The 23,640-nt window shown below is 51.2% G+C and overlaps 2 protein-coding genes across 2 annotated transcripts; one reads left to right on the forward strand and one right to left on the reverse strand.

Moving 5' to 3' along the window:
* The first annotated feature begins 98 nt into the window (after positions 1-98).
* Positions 99-20,063, forward strand: LOC311423606 (uncharacterized protein C6orf132). Its single transcript, XM_084497834.1, has 5 exons — positions 99-322; positions 4,707-4,822; positions 10,071-10,146; positions 10,496-13,301; positions 13,730-20,063. Exons 1-5 carry the CDS (start codon positions 172-174, stop codon positions 13,833-13,835), a joined length of 3,255 nt encoding a protein of 1,084 aa, XP_084353960.1. The 5' UTR covers positions 99-171; the 3' UTR covers positions 13,836-20,063.
* Positions 18,435-23,582, reverse strand: WDR77 (WD repeat domain 77). Its single transcript, XM_084497835.1, has 10 exons — positions 23,380-23,582; positions 23,076-23,261; positions 22,825-22,966; positions 22,696-22,745; positions 21,982-22,052; positions 21,560-21,614; positions 21,199-21,270; positions 20,995-21,103; positions 20,483-20,551; positions 18,435-20,277 (listed from the first exon to the last, which is right to left on the reverse strand). Exons 1-10 carry the CDS (start codon positions 23,570-23,572, stop codon positions 20,118-20,120), a joined length of 1,107 nt encoding a protein of 368 aa, XP_084353961.1. The 5' UTR covers positions 23,573-23,582; the 3' UTR covers positions 18,435-20,117.
* Between the last annotated feature and the right edge of the window lie 58 nt (positions 23,583-23,640).

Raw genomic sequence — 23,640 nt, forward strand, 5'->3', positions numbered from 1 at the left:
GGAGCCTCCGGCCGGGGTGCGCCCGGTGCTGCGGAGGCACCTGGGCAGAAGGAGGGGCCGGAGGTGGGGCCAGGTGGGCCCGGCCCGCTCCGCTCCGCTTCGCTCCTGCCGCCCCGCTGCCTCCCTCGCAGCGGCGCGGCCCCGGAGCCGCTCGGTGGCCGTCCCTTCGCCATGAAGAAGCACCACTCCGTGCAGGGCACCTTCAGCCGCCTCTTCGGCAAGAAGCACGGCGCCGCCGCCGCCACCACCACCTCGCTCTTCGCCACCAACCCGCCCTGGATCTTCACCCAGGAGGTCACCTCCGACAGCGCGGGCGGCACCGGTCAGTGCCCGTGGAGGGGAGAGCTGGGGAAGGGGAAAGATGCGGGGGGCACGGGGGGACGGCGGCGGTCCCGGCCCTTCGAGCTTCGTCCCTCGGGGAGGCTGCGGGAGGCTCCGGCACGGCCGCTGGGGGCCGTCCCCGCGCCCCGACGGTGCGCAGCGGGGAGGTGCGGAGCGGGGCAGGGGGTGCGCAGCGGGGTGCAGGGGGTGCGGAAAGGTGCGGAGCTCGTTGTTGGCTCCCGAGCTGCCCCTCGGAGGGCTCCAAGCGAGGCGAGCGGAGGCCGGCGTGCTGCCGGGGTTTATTTGCGCTCTCCGTGGGTTTGAGTGCAATGCCGTGCCCTGCAGGCTCGTGTAGGAGGGAGCCGAGTTAGCAGCCAGGTAGATAAGGGAGAGCCGTCTGTGGACCAAGCTGGGTGGCTGCGAGGTTCCAGCAGGAGCTGCCAAGGCTCCAAAGTGGGAGCGAGTGTGGGGCAAAGCGGCGTCCCGCTGCCATCGAGGGGTGGGGACACCCCAAAGGGCGGCTGGAGGAGCTGAGGTTCAGTGAGAACACGATGGGGAGTTCCACGCAGCTCTTGCACACAGAAAAAAAACCTGCTGGTTTCTAACTGTCGTAAACCTGAGAAGAACTCCAGCTTCCCTCTGATGTGGTTTGGATTAGAGAAAAAAAAAAAAAAAAAAAAAAAAAGGGAAAGAAAAAGTCGCTGTGTCTGCTTATTACAAGATTGATTTCCGTGTCTGCAATTGCAGTACAAAGGCATTCCTTTCAGGTGTAGGGAGCTGCTGTGGGGATCAACTTGCAAAGTAAAAGCCAGGAGTCTTTGAAATCAAGTGTAAATAAGGGCCATTGAATCACTCCTTAACATCCTCTTGGCGTTTATGCCATTAATTTCGTTTATATGGGGTAGTGTGACACACGCGGGCTGAGTGACCACGCTCAGCGCAGCGTGTGCTGAGGTGCGTGCTCATGGTGAGGAGTGGCGTGCCCACAGCCCGACGGGCCCAGGGGCAGGTTTTAGGGCATCCTCAACTCCTCCATCGTACCCACTGAAGTCCCATCCCAGGCCCTGTCTCTTGAATATTTGCCGCATAGTTTCATGCCATTGTTGCTGCCAAAAGGAGTCCACTGGCTTTGCTAATCCCCACCTTAGTTTTTCATACAGAGTAAACAGAAGTTAGGCAACGTGCGATGGGTGTAGGTTTGCATGTCACTGACTCAGAGATTCCTGAATATAGTGACTGATGCCGCCTCCTCGCTGCGAGCCGTGGATACCCCGGTGTCAGACAGGCTGCGCCTACTCCAGGTGATGCAACCCCGGAGCAGGAAGGAGTTCCATTGCATGTGCTGCAAATTGCTTATTTTATTTCCCATGACTGAGAGGACACAAATATCTTCAGAACAGGCTGAACACCAGAAAGCAGCCAAAGCACAGTCAGGGCCAGCCGCTTCCGACAGCCTGCGAAGGAAGGTGCGTTTGTTTCCTGAGCCTCCTTCCAGGAAAGGAAGCTGGCGGAGCAAGGTCTTGCTGGTGACAGGCTCTCAGCAGGCAAGTCCTGTTTATCTAGCAAAGAAAACACAACTACAAGCACTTCATTTTACTTTAATTAAATGCATTCAGGTTAGAGATGCTTAGTAATCTAGGATCAAAGACCTTGTGATCTTTAATCCAGTTTCTCACTGAGTTTACTTACTCAGTGACTTATTTAATAGAAAATTCTTGTTATTTCAAGTGTCTGAACTCTGCCTCTTCTCAATGAAGCTGTCTGAATCCAAATTCTCATGTTGCATTGGCCTTATTTCTTGCTGGCTACTTGCTGAATGTGGGGTCACCCGGGGGGTTATGCAAAACTAGCAATAACAATAATTATTTGCTGGCATCTCGGGGATCCAGGCAGCTTCTCCTCTGTCACTTGGGCCCCTTACAGGCCGGGAGGTTGTAAGCTGTTGGTAGGACTACTATCACCAAAGCACCACAGGTTAGTGTTTTTACAGGTGAAGAAAATGCCCCTGTTGTAAAGATGCCCTTGTGAGAGAGGTTTTGGATAAGGGGAAAAAAGGAAGTAACGACTGACCGCAAGGACAGCGGCAGGATGATGGACACTGCTGGATGTCTGCCAGGGTAACTTGTGGTGTACTGGATGGGAGAAAGGAAAAGCTCGCATGCTTGCTAGGCTAGGTGTTATGTCTCAAGGCAATTCCAGATTCATTCACCCCTCCGGAGCCTGGGGTAGCTCATGTCCAGCCCTAGCATGGTCAAGTTCCTTATTGCAGGTGTTTGTACAAGTGCTTTTCTTCTGCAGGGATGCACATAAACGTTTGCCCTTCCCTTTTGCCATTAAACTAAGGGCAAAGCTGCATTTCCTTGGAAGCTTCTTGCCTGATCTCTGCTGGTCCGCAGAGGGCAGAGACTTAGAGAGAGCTTCTTGTAGTCTGATGAGAGGAAGACCAAGGGGCTCTGTAACACCTGTTTGAGGCGTTTGAGTTTGTTTTAGCTGGAGAGGTACTCATGTAATGATCTCTGCATTGTCATGTGAGACCGCATGTCATCCATCCAAACCCCAGTTGGATCCGCTTTGATTAATTTATTATTATTTTAGAGAAAAGCTGCTGTGCCTTCTGGCCTCCTCTACCTGTCTGCAATGCCTGTTCTCTCCATCTTGTTTGCTTTAAGGTTATCACGTCTGAGCAGGGGGTGGCAGCACAGGGGGGACTCAGGCTGGGCAGGGGGCTCAGGCGGCTGTTGGGACCATTTTGGTCACCGAGGCAGGCAGGGCAGGTGGCTCCTCTTGGGCAAGCACTGCCTGGAGGTTTGGGAGGCTTGGGTGATGGTGATGAGCCTGTGCGGGGCTTATGCAACCCTCGCTCTTCTGCTCCTCAGCCTTCAACCTCCGTACAGGACTTGACAGAAACTATTTCTGCGCTTCACACCTTGGCACGGGAGTTTGAGCACTGCGCTTCCAAATTGCTTAAGGAGGGGAAAAAAAATGTGTTTGCTTCTCAGAGTCAGTGTCTTGGAGTGGAGGGGTTGGCTGTCTGCTGCCTCCTCTCTCTAAAACAACTATTGAAATCTGCTAGGTGGGAACGCTGTGGCTGAGTTTTCTCCCTGCTCACAGCCGTTTTGCATGCTTTCCCCCTCCTTTCTCAAACCCTTGTGCTGTAATTTGGTCTCCTTAGCTGTGAATTATTTGTGTATCTCCTTCCAGCCAAGGTGGGGTTTACATGCTTCAGTGCTTCTGCTTGTTAATTCATGCTGTTAATCAGACACAAAGAACGTAATTAAAGTAATTTTATGAGCTTTATTCACCGTCAGAAATAAACCAGCCCAAAAGGCGTGGCTGAAGGTAAAAGCACAGGGCTGGGAACCTGGAGGACCTGATAGCTTCCCCTGCTCGTGACGCCAGGGCTCTGCGACAGCCTTTCTGCCGCAGTTTCTTCATTCGTGGTGGCATTTAATGGAAAGACGCTCCCAGCCTTTCTTTGTAGGGCAGGAGTCTGAAAGTGTTATGGCAAGCATGATCTGTCCTCCAGTGTCAATTGCATTGGAGGCCAGACGAACTGCTCCAGCATGCAGAAGGATGCTGCGGGTGGTGTGATGTCCCCCGCATCTCCCTGCCACTGCCCTCAGCACCCGTCCTGCTGGCAGAAAAACACAAAAGGGTTAGAAAGAAAACTTTCTGGGGGAGCCCATGTCCATCTCTGTGTCCCAGAGATGTCCCAGCAAGACATTGTCATCCGCCTGAGTCCCAAGGGACCGTGCTGCTGCCAGCGGGCAGCCAGGCTCAGGCTCATGCCTGCTGTCCCTCCCTGCTGTGCAGGCAGTGGGGTCGTGCTGTTGTGATGGGGCCAAGCAAAGAACCCGTAATTAGCTCTGTGCTTTGATGCAGCTGCTCTGTCCACAGGCAGCAGCTCCTGGTTTGGTGTGGGCTCCTGGCTTCGGCCTCCCCCCAGTACCAGCTGCTGACAAATGAGACAAAATAAATTAAATAAAATCCTGCCCGTACTTAGAGGCTGTTGTGTCATCTCTGGACAGTCACAGTCCTGGGGGCTGGAGCCTCACCATCATGTAAAGAGCTGATCTGTTTGCTCCTAAAGTGTTTTCCTTCCCCAAACCTAACCTGGGTGTGGAGTGAATTGAATGCTTGTGCTGACTGGTGACTCTCCTGAGGTAAATTTAAGTTAGTTGCTATTAGAAATAAACCTTTCAGAGGGACTTGGCCTGCCCCGTGCTCTTTCAAGCCCAGCACTGGGAGCTCCGGGAAGGCTCTTGCTGTCGCAGGGTGCCAGGGCTGCCCAGCTGGGTCCTGCTTCCTGAAATGAGTGTTGTCCAGCACTTTTCCCCATTGCCTTGAACACAGTGCTGCTGCTGACAGCCTTCTCTTCCCCTCAGGTGATGTGATCGAAGTGTATTATGGCGATAATCGTTTCGGGACGATGACCGACTCTGGAACAGCAACACTCAAGCCTCGTCCGAGAGTCCGGCCGCTGCTGACTTTCTTACCTCTGGTGAGTACCAGGCTCACTGCTGAGGTTGGCTACAGCAGAGCTCATAGCTGGTGCCCAGAGCCTGCTGGTTTGGCTGCTTCTCTCACCCTCTACTAGGGGGAAGAAAATAAATGAAAAGCCAAACCACTCTGTAATGATGGTGGATACAAGGGATTAACAGGTGATCCAAGTTCAGGATTTGTGTTGGATGTAGGTGAGGTACTTGGGTGAGAAACGTGTTATCAGACTTGTATTTTCAATTAAAAATATCGCTGAGCACGTAGGTGATAGAACTGGCTCGCGCTGCATTTTTTGTAAGCACTATTGGCAGCCTTTCTCTGGATCAGGCATGCTGCTGGATGGAGCAGATAGCAGAGCTGTCACGTTTTTGGCATAGGAGCGAGGAGGCGATGCAGCAGGTGTCTGTGCAGAGGCTGATTGCCTGCACCAGCTCCAGACACACTTCATTCTGGTGGGAGACCAGGGAGAGTTAAATGTAAGCACGTAGAAAAGCAACTCTCTGGCTCTGTTGCAATTCCTCTGAACACAGGGAGACCAAAGCCCCTGGCACAGTGACTCCTAACTGCCTGCTCCTTTCTAGGACCCTCAAAATGTAAGTTCTCCATTAATAAACTTTACAGGAAATCTTGTCCAACACACGGAACACCCTCCTGTGAGTCTCCTCTGTCTCATAACAAACAGTAGGCATGAATGTCAAATATCACAAGCTCAGCAACCATGCGAACTGGGGAGTGGGTGAGGTTGCATTTTTTCCTTATTCTGTAAGAAGCTCGGCTTCTGCAGAGACCCTGTCGCTCCCTCTGTGACTCTCCAGAGGCCGACAGGGAGGAAAGATCTGCAAGTCCTTGCCAGATGGAGTTAACCCCAAGACAACATCTTCGTGTGTGGCTTGTTGAGCTTGCAGTGGTTGAGGTCGCGTACCTGATGAGCTCTGACGGCGAGCATCAAAGCACCACGAGCGTGCGCCAGGAGGTGAAGGCAGCCGCTGGCAGCGAGCAGGCGATGCGGAGCTGCACCGAGGGCGAGGCTGGGAGTGGGAGCAGGACGGGGGTTTGCTGCCGTGGTTTCTAGGTTTCGCTCTCTGCATCAGAGCAGCTGTGGGCGGCTGTCACACCTGTGTTATCAGGACATGCTGGTGAACCTTTACATGGTTATTGGACTGTTTTTCCCAGTCTCTGGGTGGGCGAAACAGCTCTGAGCAGAGCTACGAGTGCTTCAGCAGCAGCTGGACGTGGAGACCACAGCAGTGAGCACCAACACAGCTGGACCTGGAGCTGTCTTCAACCCAGCTGAGATCCCCCCCTGCTGTCTCCAAAAGCCACAGGTGCTTGCTGCTGGCTTCGATGCTCTGCTGCCGAGCTTTTCTCCTGTATAATGCACCTTTCTGAAGGTTTTATCTCATGAAGACCACAGGGAAGTGCATGACTGCTCAGAGGTGTTCTGGAAAGGGCAACAGCTAAACCTGAAGTGATGCACGCAGGTCACTGAAGACAGTAAAACACTTAAAATCCCTTTGTCTTGACAAGTAAATCCTCTCTGAGCAGGGGATGTTTTCCTTGTACATCCTCATCCTTTTAGAGCCGTCATCACCTACAGCAGCACATGGGCTGGTCTGCTGTCAGCCAGCTACAATTAGCAGTTCGTGGGGTTGTGCAGGTGTCATTTGGAGGACAATTGTGGGGGTTATACATCAATTCGAGTGCATAATTAGCAAGTTACAAAGGTTATGGGCACAAAGGGGTTGTGCCTTCTGTGATGCCTTCCAAAAGACAACAGCAGGTGAAAGAAATCCTGTGTGAGCTGGGTTGAGTAGGAGTGGTGCTTGAGAAACTCCTGGTATTGCTGACTTCAGTGTGTGACCGTGCTGGGACTGGGTTTTTGCAGAGCACAGCTGGGCTCTGGCATCTTCTCAGAGCTTCCAAATGTTTTACTAGTGGAAATGAATGTGTTTCTGGACCGAACAGCACAAATGGAATAAGTACTCAGGGCTGTCACCCTGGCAGTGGTGTTTGCCTGCAGCCTTCAAAGGCACAGCTGGCGCAGGGGGGGGGTTCCCAACAATGGCCCTTCTGAAGGTCCCTCTCACCCTGCTCCTTTTCCAAGAGTACCGTGTTTAACTGAGGAAATCAGTGGGTGTAAGCCACGTTTTTTAAGGACCAGTCCGTGTTGGACATTTGCATTATTTTGATTAGGTTTGATTCTGATTTGTCTTGGCACAGACGCTTCTGCTGCCACATCCGTCTTGGCGCTGGGCTGTAGTGCAGCCACCAGGCTGTTCTCCTGCCTTAACCCCTTCTTCCCATCCCACCCCTCCGTGTTCCCCGGTGAGGGGCAGCTGTGGCACATTCATGGGGGGTGTGAGCCAGGGCGATGCGGTGCCTCAGCCATGGGCACCTGGCAGCTCTTCTGCTGCCTGCCCCCAGCAGTGAGCTGCCCTGTGGGGCGCTGGCTGTCCCTCAGGACAGTGTCCCCTTCCCCTGGGCACAGGACAGCATCCCCTTTCCCTTTCCCCATTCCCTGTGGCTTCCTGGGAGCTGCAGGTGAGGGCAGAGCTTTGGCAGCCTGCGGGACTAAATTCCTTTGGTTAACCACCAGATGTCCCAGGCTCTGCTTCAAAACAAAGAGTTTGGAGGTAGCTGTCCACATTTGGGGAAATGCTTGGCCTTTTTAAGATGCCCAAGATGTAAGGCAGTTATATTTTGGTGCCTTTTTAAGGAATGGCCTCGAACCGTAGCTCATTTAATATATGGGGAGCGTGGGCTTCCAGGGGAAGTCCATGGGAAGGACTGGGGACGGTAAGGACAGGCAATCTCTTTCACTGAGGGCAAGGGATATCTGTTTCAGGGATTCCTGGTCATCCCAGTGAAAGCTCACCCCAGCGGGATCCTCAGCACACCCAAATCCAATCTGAGCACCGCCGACTGGAAATGCAGGTTCCTGCTGCACCACCCACCAGAGGCAGCAGCCAGCTCTGAATCAGCTGGAGCTTTGCTGAGCTGGTCGCGCCCCTAGCAAACACAAGAGGAAAATAATCTTTCTGGTCATCTCTCAAGGCTGGCAGCGTACTGGAGATGCTTTCCATTTTAGAAGCCAGCTTATGACATGGAGATGGGTGGTTTTTTTTGAGATGCTGAGCTTTAGCAACTGCAACAGAAATTTTTAGTGTGAAACAGGCTCGCCCGGTTTGTAGGACCTGCTGAAATGACATGTCCAAAACTACTCATCTATGACGTGTGGACTTTGTTTCCTCCAATTTTGCATAGAACTCTTCCGTCTGCTGTTTCTTTTCTACTCCCATCCAAATGTATGATGCATACATTGATTTTAATTCAGGTCAAATGAGTGCTCAGACGTTTTTGTTTCTCTCTAAATGAGCAGGTATCCTCAGGGTGCTCCCAAGACTGGCAGCAATGAATTTTCACAGCAAATGGAAACTGCCGGGCTTTTTTTGTGTGGCCTTTGGTATCTCATTGCACTGGACAATTTCATCCTCAGATCTTGAAGTGCCTCTGTTACCCTTTATCTTCCCTCCGGCTTTCAGCTGAACCTAAGGATCTCTCCCCTCCGTCGTTCTGTGTGTTTAGGAACAGTAAGGAGGTCTTAGATGAGGTTGTAAGGCTCACCTCGTTCATTTTGCCACTAACTGATCTGTCTTTATGCTTTAGCAGACCTTGGCTTCTCCACCAACGTGAAGTTGCCTGATCAGTGGTGCAATCCCGTGAGCTGTGTGTTCCCATTCACTCTCTCCAGGCTGATCTATAACTGGCTCACTCACTTGTGGTTATAGAGGATCTTTGGTAATCTGCAAGGTGCTAGGCTTTGCAAGCAAAGCATGTGTATTTTCTTCTTATTTTGCTGGATGGTAGTGGGTAGGGGGGTCCCAGGGCCCTTCTGAAGGAACTCTGGCTGCTGCTGCTGCTAAAGTAAGCCCTGCCCTAGCAGCTCTCACGTTCCTGAACTCCTTACACCCAGCGCGGTGTGTAATGTTAACGTGCTGGATACACTGAGCTTAACCTTTGGTCAAGGAGACTTTGGAATCCTACAGCAATCTCCTGTAAAAATAGTGCTAATACCAGTGAAAGGCAAAGGGCACCGGCTTGATTATTATCTAGGCTTTTGTGTACAGAAAACCAGCGCACAGCCGTGGTGCAGACTGACTGTAGGATGTTTCCTTTGCACAACGGACTGTTAACAGCTAATGCAAACAGCTGCCTGGGGTGAGGAGCAGTGCAACAGGGCTGGCCCTGCGAGGACGGAGCCAACGCTGAACGGAGTGTCCCTGACTGCTGCCCAGGGGCCTGGGAGCTCCTCATATTTCCTCACTATGGTCTCTCCCATCGCTGGTATGTGAAAGCCCAGTCAACTGCTTCGGTCACTTACGTCTGCGCTGACAGCCTGATTCAGCATCAGTTTGTGTTTTGGACGTGGGCGCGTTAGTGTACGTTTCGTGAGCAGCTCCAATCCCTCTGCGGAGCAGTCTCAGCAGTGAGTCACTGGAGGAAAGAGGAGAGGCTTTCTGCTTTTGGCAGGTGTATGAGGCAGGAGCCCTGGTCAGCACTCTAGGTGAGTCAACATGCCTTGAATATCTCACAGTGGGTGGTTATAATTATCTAAACTGCCCTAGCTGTAAGCATCCTCACAAATGTGTAGGCTGCTAAATTGCATGGTCCTCTACCAGCTAAATGCACTGCTGAATTTTCAGCCTGAATGCTAAGGGAGCAATTGAGAGTGGAAACAAACCACACAAGTAGCAGTTTTCCCCAGACTGTTCAGATATGCTGGTGCCAGAGTTTCCCAAAAACCTGGAAGCCTTTCTGCAACTTCAGTGACTGTGGTGTGTACGTGACTGTGGCAGAGGCTGTCAGCGCTTGCTGGAGAGTAATACCCACAAAACCAGTGGGAGCTATTAAAATTGGCTTGGTCTGTGAATGGTGAGAAACTAATCCTGCTGATCCCACGCTGTGGAGCTCTAGGCTTGGATGTGAAACAGCCGTCCTCCTGTACAGCCTGTCTGTACCTGACTAGCGTGGGGAATTGTGTCCCTGTGGTTTGTGTAACCTTTATTGCTTTCCTTGTCCCCTTGAACAGTGTCAACAGCAGCCATTGCAGTACCTCGTGTCCAGGAAATGGCACTGCATCCCGTCAGGCTCCTGTTTGCTGAGATGAATTACCAGCCACACATCCTACTGCCCTTTGTTCTAATACCCTGGGCATCAAACTAACAGCTCTGTTTTCTCAACTATTGCAGAATGCCCAGGAATCCCACGGGGTGGCTGTGCCAACGCCGTCAGTGCCAGAAGACTTTGAAGAAAAAGCAGCTCTTGGTAAGGGATCTTCTCTGTTAAGAGAAGATATGTTCAGCAGTGCCCTGCCCTTGGGCTTGCGGTATCCTGTGAAAGAAGTGTGCATGTACCACTCTGGAGCAGACAGTCTGGTCATGAGATTTTTAATGCTAAAATCAAGCCTGCTATTAATAACTTTTTGAAGTTCTTGAAAATGAATTCATTTCTATGGGGTGAGGCATAGTGGCTGTTACAGTTGAGCAAGCTTCAGACAGCTGTTGAGCAAAATAAACCGGCTTCCTAGGAGGGTTGCTGGCCAGAGGCAATTCTGGGCTTCATGGTGCTGATGGAGAAGGTGTTCATGCCACCGTGCTCTTGCTCTTCCTTGCAGGCCCTGGCTCCCAGATCAATGGGAACTACCGAATGTACAGCTCGGTGGGGGACCTGCGCCCGCAGGCTCTTGACGGGGATGAGCTGGATGAAGACATCCCTCCACCACCATCAGTACCCCCTCCGCCTCCACCAACAGCACGGGCCCCCTCGCCACCGCTTCCAGCCTCACCAGCCCTACAGCCGCCTGAAATGCGGCCGCCTTCACCACCGCTGCCACCGCCCGAGACGGTGCCACCACCTCCTGCCATGGCACCTCCACCACCCCCAGCCTCCACCCTGTCCTCCCCTGGCATGCTGTCCCCTCCAGACTTCATCCCACCGGCCCCACCGCTCTCCAAGGCCCCCGTGCCCTTCACCAACGGCATCTCCAAGTGGAAGTCTGAGACTGTGCTGAACACGAGGCAGGCGGACGCCGAGGGACCACTCCACACCACTGAGGCCCAGGTGCCGGCTGCCCCCAGCCCGAAGGAGAGCCTGCAGCCCCCCAAGCAGTGCCCCGAGCCCCATCTCACCTTCCCCAGGTCCTTCAAGGTGCCTCCTCCAGCCCCAGCACGGTCCTCCTCCATCCCCGTGCAGGAGAACCAGCCCGCCCGTCAGGAGCCCTTCTCCAGGCAGCCCCATGCCCGGCCTCCCCTCCCGCCATGCTTCACCATAAGACCCGCAGCCAAAGCTCACGCAGGAGAAGCCAAGGAAAGAAATCCCCCGCTGAGACAGCCCCTCACCAAGATGGCTGTGCCGACCCCCCCACCGCTGAGCCCCAAGCCGGGTCCAGAGATCGTCGGCCGGTCCCCGCTGCCCAGCTCAGAGTCAGAGAAGAGTCCCCAGCCAAAAACTGCCAGCAAAGACTCTCCTCCGAAACCCGAAGTTCTGACTGCGAATGACCTGGAGCTGCCTCCTCCGGATTACCCGACCTCTGAGGACAGCTGGAAGGATGCCGGCAACCTGAGCAGGCTGCAGCACGAGCTCTCGGCCCTGCTGCGCTCCCCCAGGAGGGAGGAGAGGCAGACGGAGGTGCCAGCAGCTCCCCGGCCCGCAGGCGGCAGCACCAACCATGCTGGCAACCATGTGTCTGGCCCCAATGGGCCCCAGCTCACTGAGCCTCCCAGGAAGATCTTGCCATTACCCACGGGAGGGGAGAAGGAGAGGAAGGAGGGGCCCGGCAGCCCCCCCAGTGCCATGGGCAGCCCCCCCAGTGCCATGGGCAGCCCCCCCAGTGAGGCACAACCAGCTCCCGAGAGCAACCTGGCTGTGCAGCCCCGCAGTGTGATGAAAATCAGGAACGAGCTGGAAGCTGTGTTCTCCCTGAAGAAAGAAAGAAAGCCTGCTCTGGGGCTTGCTGGCCAGAAGCAGGGCCCTGAGGATGGGGGCAGCACCCCGCGTTTGCGGCTGAGCCCCCCTGACCCGGGTGATGCAGTGCTGCCAAAACCAGCCCCAAGCCTGCTCCCAGCCCCGAGCCTGCTCCCAGCACCGGTGGTGGCTGTTGCTGAGGAGCCGACCAGGCAGGAGGAACATCCCGTTCCTGTCACCCCTGCTGCTGACAAGGCCACGGAGAGCTCGACCACTGCTCCCAAGTCCCCTGACAGTAGCGTGAGTGCCCCAGAGCCGCCTCAGAAGCCAGAGGAGGAGCTCCCTGCTCCCACTCCCCCATCGCCCCCCGTCTCCCCAGCCCCGCAGCCTGGCGCTGCCATCTTCCAGTACAAAGTGCACCGGGCCGGGGCTGGCTCGGCTGAGCCTCCCTGCCCCAAAAACTCATCCAGCAGCCCCCCAGGAGCCTCGGGCTTGGGGGAGGAGGAGGTGCTGATCCACCCCGTGACGGGTGAGCGGGTGGAGCGGGGCTCCCCCATGGCGCTGCTGCTGGCAGCCCGGCAGCGTGCGCAGCGGGGGCGGCTGGGCAGCGAGGCGGGGGGCCCACCACGGGCAAAGCCACCCCCCAAACTCGGCAGTGCCGCGTCGGACACCACCTCCACCACCAGCTTCTACCGCCACGAGTCCAGGCCCTACTCCTTCACCGTGGTGCCCCGGCCCGTGTCAGGGACAGGACAGAGCAAGCCGCCCTCCTTCTCCAGCTCCTCGGAGCAGGGACGGGTGGTGGGTGAGGGGCAGCCCCCCGGGCACCAGAGGGCCACTGCCTCCAGCCTGCTGCGGGGCCTCCTGGAGTCGGGTCAGCCGAAACGCCCCGAGCCCCCCCGCTCTGCCATGCCCAGGGACGACGAGGAGGAGGAGAAGAATGGGGAGATGACGCTGGACTACGCTATCATCCCGCCACCCCCTGAGTTCAGCAACGAGGCGGATGAGGGCGATGGGATCCCCCAGAGCCGGGAGGGGAACCGCAAGTGCCCCAGCTTCCCCGACTGCAGCCGGGGCTCGGAGGCACCACGGTACTTCAGGTGGCCCGGCTACGGCCGTGGCTACAACTACGGGAACAGACAGGAGCCCGTGGAGCAGAGCAGGAGGAACAGCGACCTGACGCCCCTCTATCCAGATTACGGTGGCTCTGCTGGCTACTTTGGCCGTGGTCCAAACAGCCGCCCGCTTATCAAAAAGCGGCTCTACGTCTCGGAGCCTGAACGCTCCTACCCTAGGGCAGCTGCCCGGGGTGCGGGCGCGCTCTCATCCTACGGCCCTGGGGCATACAGCTCCTCGGCTGGGGAGGGGGCTCGCCGCCTGGGCTCTGCCCACCGGAATGGCCCCGCCAGCACGCAGGGCAGGCGGACATCCATCGATTCAGCTGGGAAAGCCGGGCCATACGGCGGTGCTGACACCAAGTACAAGGCGCAGAATGGGGATTTCTCAGCAGCCGGCAGGTAGGTGCCTCCCTGAGCTGGCCTCCCGTTGGTGCTTGGAGGGCTTGTGTGGTATGGCTGGGCAGTGTGGGTTGTTCTAACAGCCCTGGACCAGGACCAAAGGATGGCTTTGGTCTTGCTCCATGGCTGTTATAAAGACCCTAGGGAAATTGGCATGAAAGCACCACCTTGGGTCACCCACCACAAGCAGTGGAGAAAAGAGCTTTGCAAGTGGCTTTTGCTCCACCAGCTCTGCAGTGGGGAAGTAATGGCATCACGGTGGCCATGCTGATCACAAGCAAACACAGACGTGGGTGAGGGGCTACTGGGGGGCTGCTTGCAGGGGAGAATGAAAGTTTTCCTGATCTGATACAAAAGCACAGTTATTTGGAATAAAGATGCGGGATTTCCTTGGCTTTCAGTGACTTTCCCTGTTGTCTTCCCTCCAGACCTGCCCACGGCAGCTCACAGTACAGCGGACACACCAACACCTTCACGGTCAGACCCGGGACACGGCAGCCTATCTCCTACGCCTACCAGAGTGGTCACCGGTAGGCTTGTCCGTGGGGCTGCTCTGCCACCTTCGTCCTTCAGCTGGCAAGAGCTGAAGAGGTGCCTCAGTGGCTCACCTCCCTGGGCACCAGGGACAGTCCCAACCCAGCCAGCAAATGAATGCACTGCTTGAAACTACAGAGGGTGAAGGCAGAGAGCAAATCTGGGACTTGAACTCTTCTCAAAAGACTGTCATGGAGAGTAGTTACTACAGAGGACCGGCTGCTGTTCGTGAGCAAACGTGTTTTTCCTTCTCTTCCTATTCTCCCGGTATTATTTTCAAAATTGCAGCTTGTTAGGTGTTCTAAGAAAGTGAAAGGGCCTAAAGAGTCTTAGTTCTCTTTAAAGAGCATCACCACTGGAGAGACTGTTTTCAGTTTTGTTTTTTTAATTGGTTTAAATGCAATGTGCTTGGGAGTGGGGAGAAAACAACTGGGAGATATACATAATGGAAGCAAGCTGCTGTATATCTAAATCTAGGGGAATTAAAATAAGAATGTGAGGTCAATTGGATAGAAATAGTTTAGGATGACTAGATCACCACCTCCCTCAATAGCCTTAAGCAAATCAGTTATACCGGTGCCTTAAAAACAGCTTGGTGCCTTAAAAACAGCTCATGGCTCTCTGTGCCTATCCCCAGGAGCTGGGCTCAGCAGCTCCACAAAGGTCTGAGCCCCCTTCCCCTGGGTGTGACCACAGGGGTCAGCAGCTTTGGGAGCGTGGGGCCTTGCTTTCCTGTTCCTTTTGGTCACTGCAAATGTTTCTGTTGCTAATTAGTCATCGTGGAAGGCTGAGGCCGGACTGGATGGCTGTAAAGCACTCCGGCAATACAAGACATTCAGCAATTCTTTTCCTTTGTCAGAGGTGGTGGGTATTAGTGACTCAACAGAATGGTACCGATGGGGCTTTCTTCCAGGATTACTTTGCCGCGTAATACCCACATAAACCCCACCTCTACAAGCTAAGCCACTTAGTTCTTATAAACTGAGGCTTGGCTTTGTTTGATTTCGGGGACTGATAAGCTAAATTTGGGTAGTTGTAAAGTATTTGACACTCCTGGGTGTGAAATGTCTCCAGTGACATACCTGAGGGACCTGTCTCCAGCTATTCCCATTAGCACATTGTGAACACTTGTCTGGGTGTTGAGTGTGCATGCAAGCCTGTCTGCTTCTGCCCCGGATCTGTCTGAAGGAGCTAGCGATGGCCATGCTATGCCATGGGATAAAATAGTCTGAAAGGGTATCTCACGCTTCAGAGAGCAATGTGCTCTCACTGTAACTGACCAGGTTTTGAATAGCTAACCTCCGGAACTTAGGAACAAATACAATCTTCCTCGTAGGTAAACTTGCTGAAAATCACTGTAAGATAGGTGTAAAAAACTTGTAGAGAGTATTTTCTAATCACTGATAAACTAAAAGCACTTTGAGACATTAGTCTACTTTTATTGAAAGCACTTTCTATTCTCAACATTACACAGTATCATTAGTTCCACTCAAGCTTACCTTGCATTGTGTTGCAAGCAGATTTTGCTCTACAATTTGACTCAAAACTCAGTGATATATTTTTCCCTCAGTGCAATTTTCAAAACAGTTATCTTCATTAATGTCACGTTGTTGACATTTGTTTTATATTATTCCCAACTCTACCTAATAATTTAACAGCTGTTTCAAATATTGCAGAGGCTTCAAAGTATTCTGAACTTTACTTTGCTGTGAATAAAATGAGAACACAAATACCATAATCAGTCTAATAGCTAATTCATAGGATGTTGTTATGCCAGTAAGTCACAGTGACTAGGAATATTTCCACACGTGCTCACTCCAGCTGGTACTGAAATAACACAGTTTAAATAACTGGATGTTCACTTGTGAAGAAAAGGAACTATGGAGTAGCCACCTGGGTGTTTAAGTGTACCAGTGTCATGCAGAATAGCCATTTGCCCTCCTCCCCCCTTCCCAGTGAGGAAGTTTCCCATGTGAGGAGCATCTTGAGAATTCTTCTTTATCTATGGAAGTAGAGCCGTGATCATGTTTGCATAGCTTCAGGGCTGTGTTTTACTATCGGATGGAATTTCACCACTTTCACCTAAAACAAAGCTTCGCTGATAATACTGCAACCTGATCTAGAGGTTTGCACAATGAGGAGTTACAACTGCAAAATTAATTCCTAAAATTAGTTTAAATGTAAACAGTTGTTGGGAGACTTTGGTCTATATTAAATTCACACAAACAGTCTCTGGACAATCTTCCCCCTCTTACAAACTTTCCTAAATCTGAACATAGCCCCAGCAAAAGTTTCTCTTTTTTTTTTTTTTTTTTTTTTTTTCCAGAGCAAAATGTGAAACTCCAATGTTGGCACTTAACTTTGAATTTCATGTTTACTATTTCACCCACACATACAATTCCTATGTAGTTGTAATAGGCACGGTGTTACAGTGTGGAATGTCTTGTTTCTGGTAGCTGTGTACTTGTTTATATTAAATAGTAGAAGCCTGAGAATGTAAGTCAGTTTTATGTACTAGCCATTATTCATTCAAAGAACACCCATTCTGGGAATGCATGGTAGGCTAAGCTGTAATGAAATCAGGCAGGACTGTTCACAGTTGTAAAACTGGTTAACCAGAATGTCTGAAGCAGTGAAACTATTCTATTCTTCAGACACTTTGGGCTATCCCTGCTGCTTTTGAGTGCATTAGGAAAATACTAGAGTTTCAGTAACAACTAGACAGGCCAAGGCCACTGGGAACTGTTCACGTTACAAAGAAATCACTGTCAGGGCTGTTGACAGCCAAAGAAGTGTAAGAGTTAAATCTGTAACTCTGCCAGAACGGGGAAGAGCTCCCTCTTGCTTGCCCAGGTGATCTATGTGCTGTACCAAGTACCATTCCTGTTTCTCCTCCTTCTCCCCCAGCTGTTTCACTATGAAAACTTAGCAATAGAGGAGGAGGAAACTGAGGGGTATTAACAGAGCAAAGCAACCTACCTTACAGACCAGCCGTAGCACTAGAAGTTATCTTGACACCTGACAATGGAGTTCTTAACACTTCAACTCTCTCCCAAGTTTGGTCATTCAAGTCTTGATACCACATAAGTCATCCCCTACAGCCGTCTTCTCCTCAAAGTACCTGCTAATGTAGCATAACTGATAGCTTTACTTGTAAAGCCTTTGAACAAAGTCTCTTATTTATGAGTGCCATTGAAAACCTTCTTGCATTAAATATGTCTGGATGTATTGTTTTATTACATGCAGTCTGACTCTTTTTAGTATACTATTGTCCATCTACTATTGAGATTTTTGCGTGTAGACTTAACAGGACAGGAAGAAGTCTCAAATTGGCCTCGGTAACAGTCTGAATTTCACCGTACCTAGGGCTTTGTCCAATTCCTACTTAGCAGCTGATACAAGACACTGTGGCAATTTAATTGTTTCCAGAAGCCAGATCGAGGAAGGAACAGGCAGCTAGCCCTAGCTGCCCCTTTGCTTTGGAAACACCCCTCGCATCCAGCTGGTTAGGCAGGCTGAGAGCTTTTACACTTCAACCTGTGCTTCTATAAATAGCATCCTTGGTTTTGAACTTTTCATTAGTAACGCAACTTGCATATTTATTTGCAAGTCCTAACTAGAACGTTGTACTTAAAATTGAAAATGCAGCGTGAGTAATGCAAGCAACAACATAAAAGGCAGGCTTGCCTTCATAGTGGCTTACTCTCTCCACTCCTCCAAATTGTTTATTTGCATTCCCATCTCTTTAATCCAGGCCTGGCTACAGAACAAGGTTCTTCATTAGGGAAGCGTGCGATGTATCTTGAAGCTTTTACTGTGGCCATAAAGTATTAGTGTCCCTAAACCTGAACAGCGTGTAAAGTGGCCTGGGCAGTGTTAGCATACCACAAAACCCACAGAATTCTCCAATTCCTTTGCAGATAGTTTACAAGTCAACAAGCATTGATGTGGTGGTGTCAGTGTTTCTGCTGTGCTGCCTGCATGCTGGTGGGACTATTTAACATGGCCTTGCTGGCTCCTCGTGATTATACCCTTGCTAAGCTAACACAGCAGGTTAGTGACTGCTAGATAAACTGTTGCTCTTCTGTGCTTCTCTTAACGTGGTGAAAAAGACAAGTGGTAAAATGAGTAATGCTCTAAAGGAAGGTGCAAACTTTTGACTACTGTCACGCTGGCAGCTGCTGCCCTCCCGTGGCAGAACACAAAGCTTCACCCAGATTTGCAGGATGCTGAAGCATTTTGTGCTACTGCTCTGACAAAGTCTTTAAGCAGTTGTACCGGAACAGGATTAAGCAATAACCTTTTGTCCATATGGTTTTCGCCTTGCACCACTATGCTTATTTTTGCCATGGACAGTAGTGGTGTACCCACTGCATGACAATTCGAGGAACTTATGTGGTTTAACACTTGATACTGGGAACTTGTTTCTTTTAGCCATGGTGTTTCCACCATGGAAACACTACTTGCATTAAATAGCAACGTGGTGCATGTTTATTTAAGAACCGTTGCAGCTTCAGGGCTGAAATCACTTCAGCTGTATCAGTGAGCTCAGCTAGCTCTTTAATATTATGGAAGTGGCCCAGTGAAACTTAAAGCCAGTTATTAATGAACACTATGATTTATTTTAAAACTCTTCCATTGTTCTCAAAGACACCTTTTTCACAACCAGCACAAGACCTGTTTCAGTTTTTAATACACAATCAGAGATCTGTAACAGGTGTAACTTTTTCTTGTTAACTTTGCTTAGCTTGTTTAAGGGATAGTTTTGAGGGAACTTGTCAGTTTTCATAACCATTTATCTTTTCCTTAAAATACACTGCTCTAGATCAGAAAGTTTGCTCTGTAACAGTTATGACAGTGGAACTCAATAAGGAGCAAAGTAAGCTTAAAAGAAGAAAAAGTACAGAGACTGAGAAAGCTTATTTGGCCTAAAAGTTAAGTTAGTTTGGCATGATTTGGATCAACAAAAGTAAAGGTTTATGGAGAGATGAGCCCATTTACAGTTTAGTGTCACTATCATTCTAAAGTAGCATTATTGTAACAGTATTTATTTCATTAGCCAAGACCCACTTTTGTCTGTCTAGCAAGTATTAGTCTGGAGCAAGCCACAGCTAGAACAGTAGCAATGTGTGTAGAGCAAAGCGATTTATTTTCAGTTAAATATGTTCCAGGGAAACAGTTTAGTTTGGAAGATGAGTTATATTACCAAAAAAAAAACAAAAAAAAAAACACCTCTAAGGATTATGTGGAGTCCATCTCAGGGGATTACAGGAATGTTTCATCCTCTCAAGTCTCCAGCAAAAAAAGTCACTAACTGCAAGTGCATGAGGAGTCTTGTTTATCACCAAATTTGATTACAGGAGCAAGCAAATGAAGACTGAAATCCTTAGTCCAGTTTTCCTGCTTAGGTAACTTTTTGTTCACAAGTCTTATCTTTGACTATGTTGCATTCAGCAGAGGAGCTGAAACATGGTGTCAAGCTACTAACTTCTCTTGGCTTTCAGCCCCTCTGGGCTGGCCTCAGCTTCAAGCCAATGGTTGAGCATTTACAGGTCCTGGTATTTCAGCATGTCATGCACCATCACAAAGCTGTTTAATTATAGGGCTGCAGCTGGGATCCTTGTCATACAGCGTACGCGACTCGTCACACCAAGCACTGGTATTCTGATACTAATGGAGAAGTACACAAATAGTGCTCACCATGGGATTATCCACAATAGTAGATAGCAAAAGCCAGCCTTCTGTGCTGCGTGCTGCACTAAGGACAACAGGGGAACCTTTCTGGCCTTAAATGCCAACACGTCTTCCTGCTCAGTTGGAAGGAAGTATTTACGCAGCAAACAGTTTGCTCAGGTAAGGCTTCTGCATCTACCTTAGTAAAGAGGTGTGGGTTTGTGTTTTGTTTTGTTTTTTAAACCTCCCCAAATAATTTGTTTTTATTAGTTCAGTGGGTAGCTTGAAGAACCAAGGGAGGAATCAAGTCTTTTTGATTTAATTTTATTATACCTAATCCTATCTCCAAAACTCCTCTGTGCCTGAAGTCACTATTTTTTTCTGGGTAAAATACTGAAGTCTTATCACAGGTGAAGCCAACTCCTGAGGAGAGGGTAAAGGCTGGTTTGTAACTAAGTTATGCCTAATTCAAAATTACTACAAAAACCTTCTTAGTCACAAGCTTCAAGGCAGACACCAGTCCGTAACCAATCCAGTTCACAAACACCTTTGACTTCAGGGGAATCAAAGTAATGTCAGGAAGGAATTTAGACCGATGAGTTTATAAAACTATTCTTTCACACAGTTGACTCCAGAAGCTTCACCAGTTGGTATGGGGACAGTGTGATGTAAAACCTGATGATCCCATCCAACTGTAGTGAGCAAGGCATTATCTGAAGGAGACCACGATAAGCCTTTTACAAAGTCTCGATGAGAACGGTTTCTGAACCTGGAAAACACGAACACTCTATTAGCCATAAAGCACCGTCACTAAGAATTTATGGGCTTGTGCACTTCCTAACTGCTAGTTTGTTAGGATGATGCTCCCCAGTTTAAGGACTCTTTTCATCTTCCCTTCAGCATATAAACAATTAACTTAATGAGAAATCAGCATGACAAACAACCACGGTGAATACGCCCCTTTGGGTACTTACACCTCTGAAAGGTCTGAGTCCAGAACAGCTACTGAACAATCTTCACTAATTGAAGCCAGTAAGGGTGAACTAGAGGATAGAGATGAGACACAGTCAGAACAATCAAATACAAGAAAGCTGTAAGGAAAGATGTGTGAGAAGTACGTGTCCTAGCAAGCCAGACCCAGGTAAATTGAATTAACAGACATCAAATCTTATGAATTTTTGTCAGGTTGTCAGTACACTATGCAACAACGTGCTATTAGCATCAGAAAGCAAGCAAGCTCCTCGAGGTGAGGTGAGTGGAGTAAGAAAAATCCCTACGGTGAATTGGCCAATTCCAAATGCTACAAAAACATTATATGTTCACACATCTCCAAAACCAGACGTTATTCAGCTTACTCTGTTCTTCACTACTAATTCTCCTCTATAAAATGACCAAATCTAATACCCCCCTATGTTTTACTCTAAGAAACAATATGGCTTTCAAGGGTATGTAGTCACACGCTCTACACCGGTATCTCAGCCCGTACCTATGTGTAGAAAATGCAAACCCCGTGATACGTCGGGCATGCACAGTGGAGCTGAGGGCAGAATCAGGATTCTTTGTGTCTACTAGTGCAACTGTTCCATTTTCATCACCTTTAAAAGAGAAAGGGAGAATGAGGTTATTAGCAAAGCTGTCATGAAAAAGAAGACCTTGATTTGTCTGGTGAAAGTTTAAGATCATTTCTTACCCAAAGCAAAGATGTCACTTTTCTGTGGATGCCACAGGACTGAGGTAGGGAGGTAATTACAGGCACTGCAAACTGTAAGTTAAGGAGGGTAAGTGTAAAGAGAGCAGTCAATACAAAGACATTCCTATCCTATCCCAGTTCGGGCTGCTACTGCACTAAGAAGTATTTAGAAGCTGATTTTACTCCTGTGATAGTGTCAGATTTCCTTAGGCCTTAATAGGCTTCTGTGACCCAAGTAGTCAGGTCACTAGATTGAAGTTAGGCGGAGAACTTAGGCATAAAATAATTTATTTCTTCACAAAAAAACAAACAAACAAAACCAACAAACATACACAAGCAGTGACTGCATTCAGAAACATACCAATTCGAGTAGCTGGTTTGGGGCATCTGGTGTCCCAGAGTAACGTTCTGCCATCCTATAAATTCAAAGCAAGTAAGGTTTTTACAATGGTTTTGCAGCAGGGGGTAGGCATAAACCCAGATTCATTGCAGTACTGCTACTGACCCACACCCAAACCCACGCTGTCTCTTCCCACGTTTAAAACGATGCTGACGTTAACATCAAGTTAGCTCCTTCAGTCAGCCCCAGGACAGAGCTAGGAACGCCCACATTTTAATACAAACCTGTACAGATCCGCTCGGTGCAACCACTGGAGCATTTAAACAACACACGGAAATAGCTTAGAACACAACAGGTGGTTTTTCAATCAGTGCATTTGACTGCAAATAATTTAAAGTTAAATCTCATTTTTATCAGGTAGATTCATGCAGAGTTAGCTTTACCTCAGCACAGGACAGGAACACAGTGTCCTTACCAGGACAGGAAGCCACACATGTCACTGCATCGGAGTGAGCTACCAAAAGCACAGAAGGATAAAGAGCCTCAAAGACTGTACCCAGACTTCCCACATATTCCCAGCGCCCCATCACAGAACACAGACAAGGGAACGAGGCTCTCTGAAGGCACAGTGGTGTAATGGTTTATGCCCAGATCCAGGATAACTTCTAGTCAGTGATATCCTGAGTTACTGAGCATCCCAAGTTACTCCCTAGCAAACCGATGAGCTGCCAAACCCAACCACAGCCACCGCAGTTCCATCCCCGTGACAGGAACAAGCTTGAAGCCTCTCCATACAAGAGGCCAGTTACAAAGGGTTGGGGGGAAGAGGCCAAATGAACAAAACACAGCATCCACTGGCACCAGAGATCACAGAGACACCTCCAGAGATCTGTATTCTCTGGCGAGCTGAAGTTCAAAACAACATGGCTTTAATCACGCGAGCAGGTGCAAGAAGGAGATTTCAGTATAGAAGAGAGATTCTAGAACACACTTGGAGATGCAGACAAACGAGTCTCACAGCACGGCTTTGGCAGGGAGAAAAGAACAAGAGAAGGAAATATGCCTGTGCTGGGAACTCCACAGCCTGCTTCACCCGAGGTGACGGCACCAAGCGTGGCTTGGCCCCGGGGACGGGACCATGAGGAGCGGGCACTCACCTCTGTAGGAGTGCAGCACCGCCTGCTGCGGGAGGTCCCAGACTTTCACACTGCGGACGAGAGCAGCAGTCAGAGCCCGGCACCGCCGCCCGCTGAGGGGCAGGGAGGGGGCTGCGGGGGGGCACTCACCAGAAATCCTGCCCGCCGCTGACCGCCTGGGTGCTGCCGGCGAGCACGGCCACCGTCGTCACCATGTCGTCGTGCTCGTACTTGCAGAACTTGTTGACGATGAGGGTCTCGTTCTCGTCCAGCTCCCACAGCTCCACGGCGCCTGGGGGGCACAGAGGGGTACAGGGGGGGCACAGGGGCAGCCCCCAACTCAATGGGGGACACCGGCAGGGTAAAAGGGAGGAAAATGGGGGCTGCCCCCAGGGTCTTACCGGAGTCGGAGGCCACCAGGATGCCCCTGTCGGCCACCCAGCACAGGTCGGCGACCCCCGCCTCAGTCTGGACGCCGGCGGTGCAGAAACCCTCGCTGGGGGCCCGCCGGGGGTCGGCGAACACCCAGAGGGAGCCGGCCCAGCAGCGGCCGCTCAGCCCCGAGGCTCCCAGCAGCAGGGCTCCGTCTGCGGGAGAAGCGGCTTCAGCACCCCCCGGCCCTATTCCCGATCCCATTCCCATCCCCGACCCCATTCCCGGTCCCGATCCCATTCCCGGTCCCCCCCCCACCCCCCCGCCGCCCACCTGCCCGGTAGTGCGCGCCGTCCAGGTGCCGCTCCATGCAGGCGGGCGCGTTGGGCGGGATGTTCCACTCGGGGCCGGCCGCCTCCTGCTCCCCCTGCTGCTCCCCCTGCTGCTGCTCCCCGCCCGCGGGGGGCTCCGGGGGCGGCCCCTGCCCGGCCGGGCCCCGCTCCGGCCCCGGCCCCGGCTCCGCCATGGCCCCGCCGCCCCCACGTGTTCCCGCGCCCCGCGCGCGCGCCGCCGCCACCGCCGATTCCTCTCGCG

This window comes from Aythya ferina, assembly GCF_964211825.1.
Source record: "Aythya ferina genome assembly, chromosome: 25".
Lineage (NCBI taxonomy): Eukaryota > Metazoa > Chordata > Aves > Anseriformes > Anatidae > Aythya > Aythya ferina.

Bases quoted from the DNA above. Each gene is read 5' to 3' on its own strand.
- LOC311423606 (XM_084497834.1), top strand. From the start codon at position 172: ATGAAGAAGCACCACTCCGTGCAGGGCACCTTCAGCCGCCTCTTCGGC. The intron at 323-4,706 runs GTCAGTGCCCGT...TCTTCCCCTCAG, and splicing joins CGACAGCGCGGGCGGCACCG to GTGATGTGATCGAAGTGTAT. The intron at 4,823-10,070 runs GTGAGTACCAGG...CAACTATTGCAG, and splicing joins TGCTGACTTTCTTACCTCTG to AATGCCCAGGAATCCCACGG.
- WDR77 (XM_084497835.1), bottom strand. From the start codon at position 23,572: ATGGCGGAGCCGGGGCCGGGGCCGGAGCGGGGCCCGGCCGGGCAGGGG. The intron at 22,967-23,075 runs GTAAGACCCTGG...TGTGCCCCCCAG, and splicing joins CCTGGTGGCCTCCGACTCCG to GCGCCGTGGAGCTGTGGGAG. The intron at 21,615-21,981 runs GTAAAGCTAACT...TTGAATTTATAG, and splicing joins TGTTCCTGTCCTGTGCTGAG to GATGGCAGAACGTTACTCTG.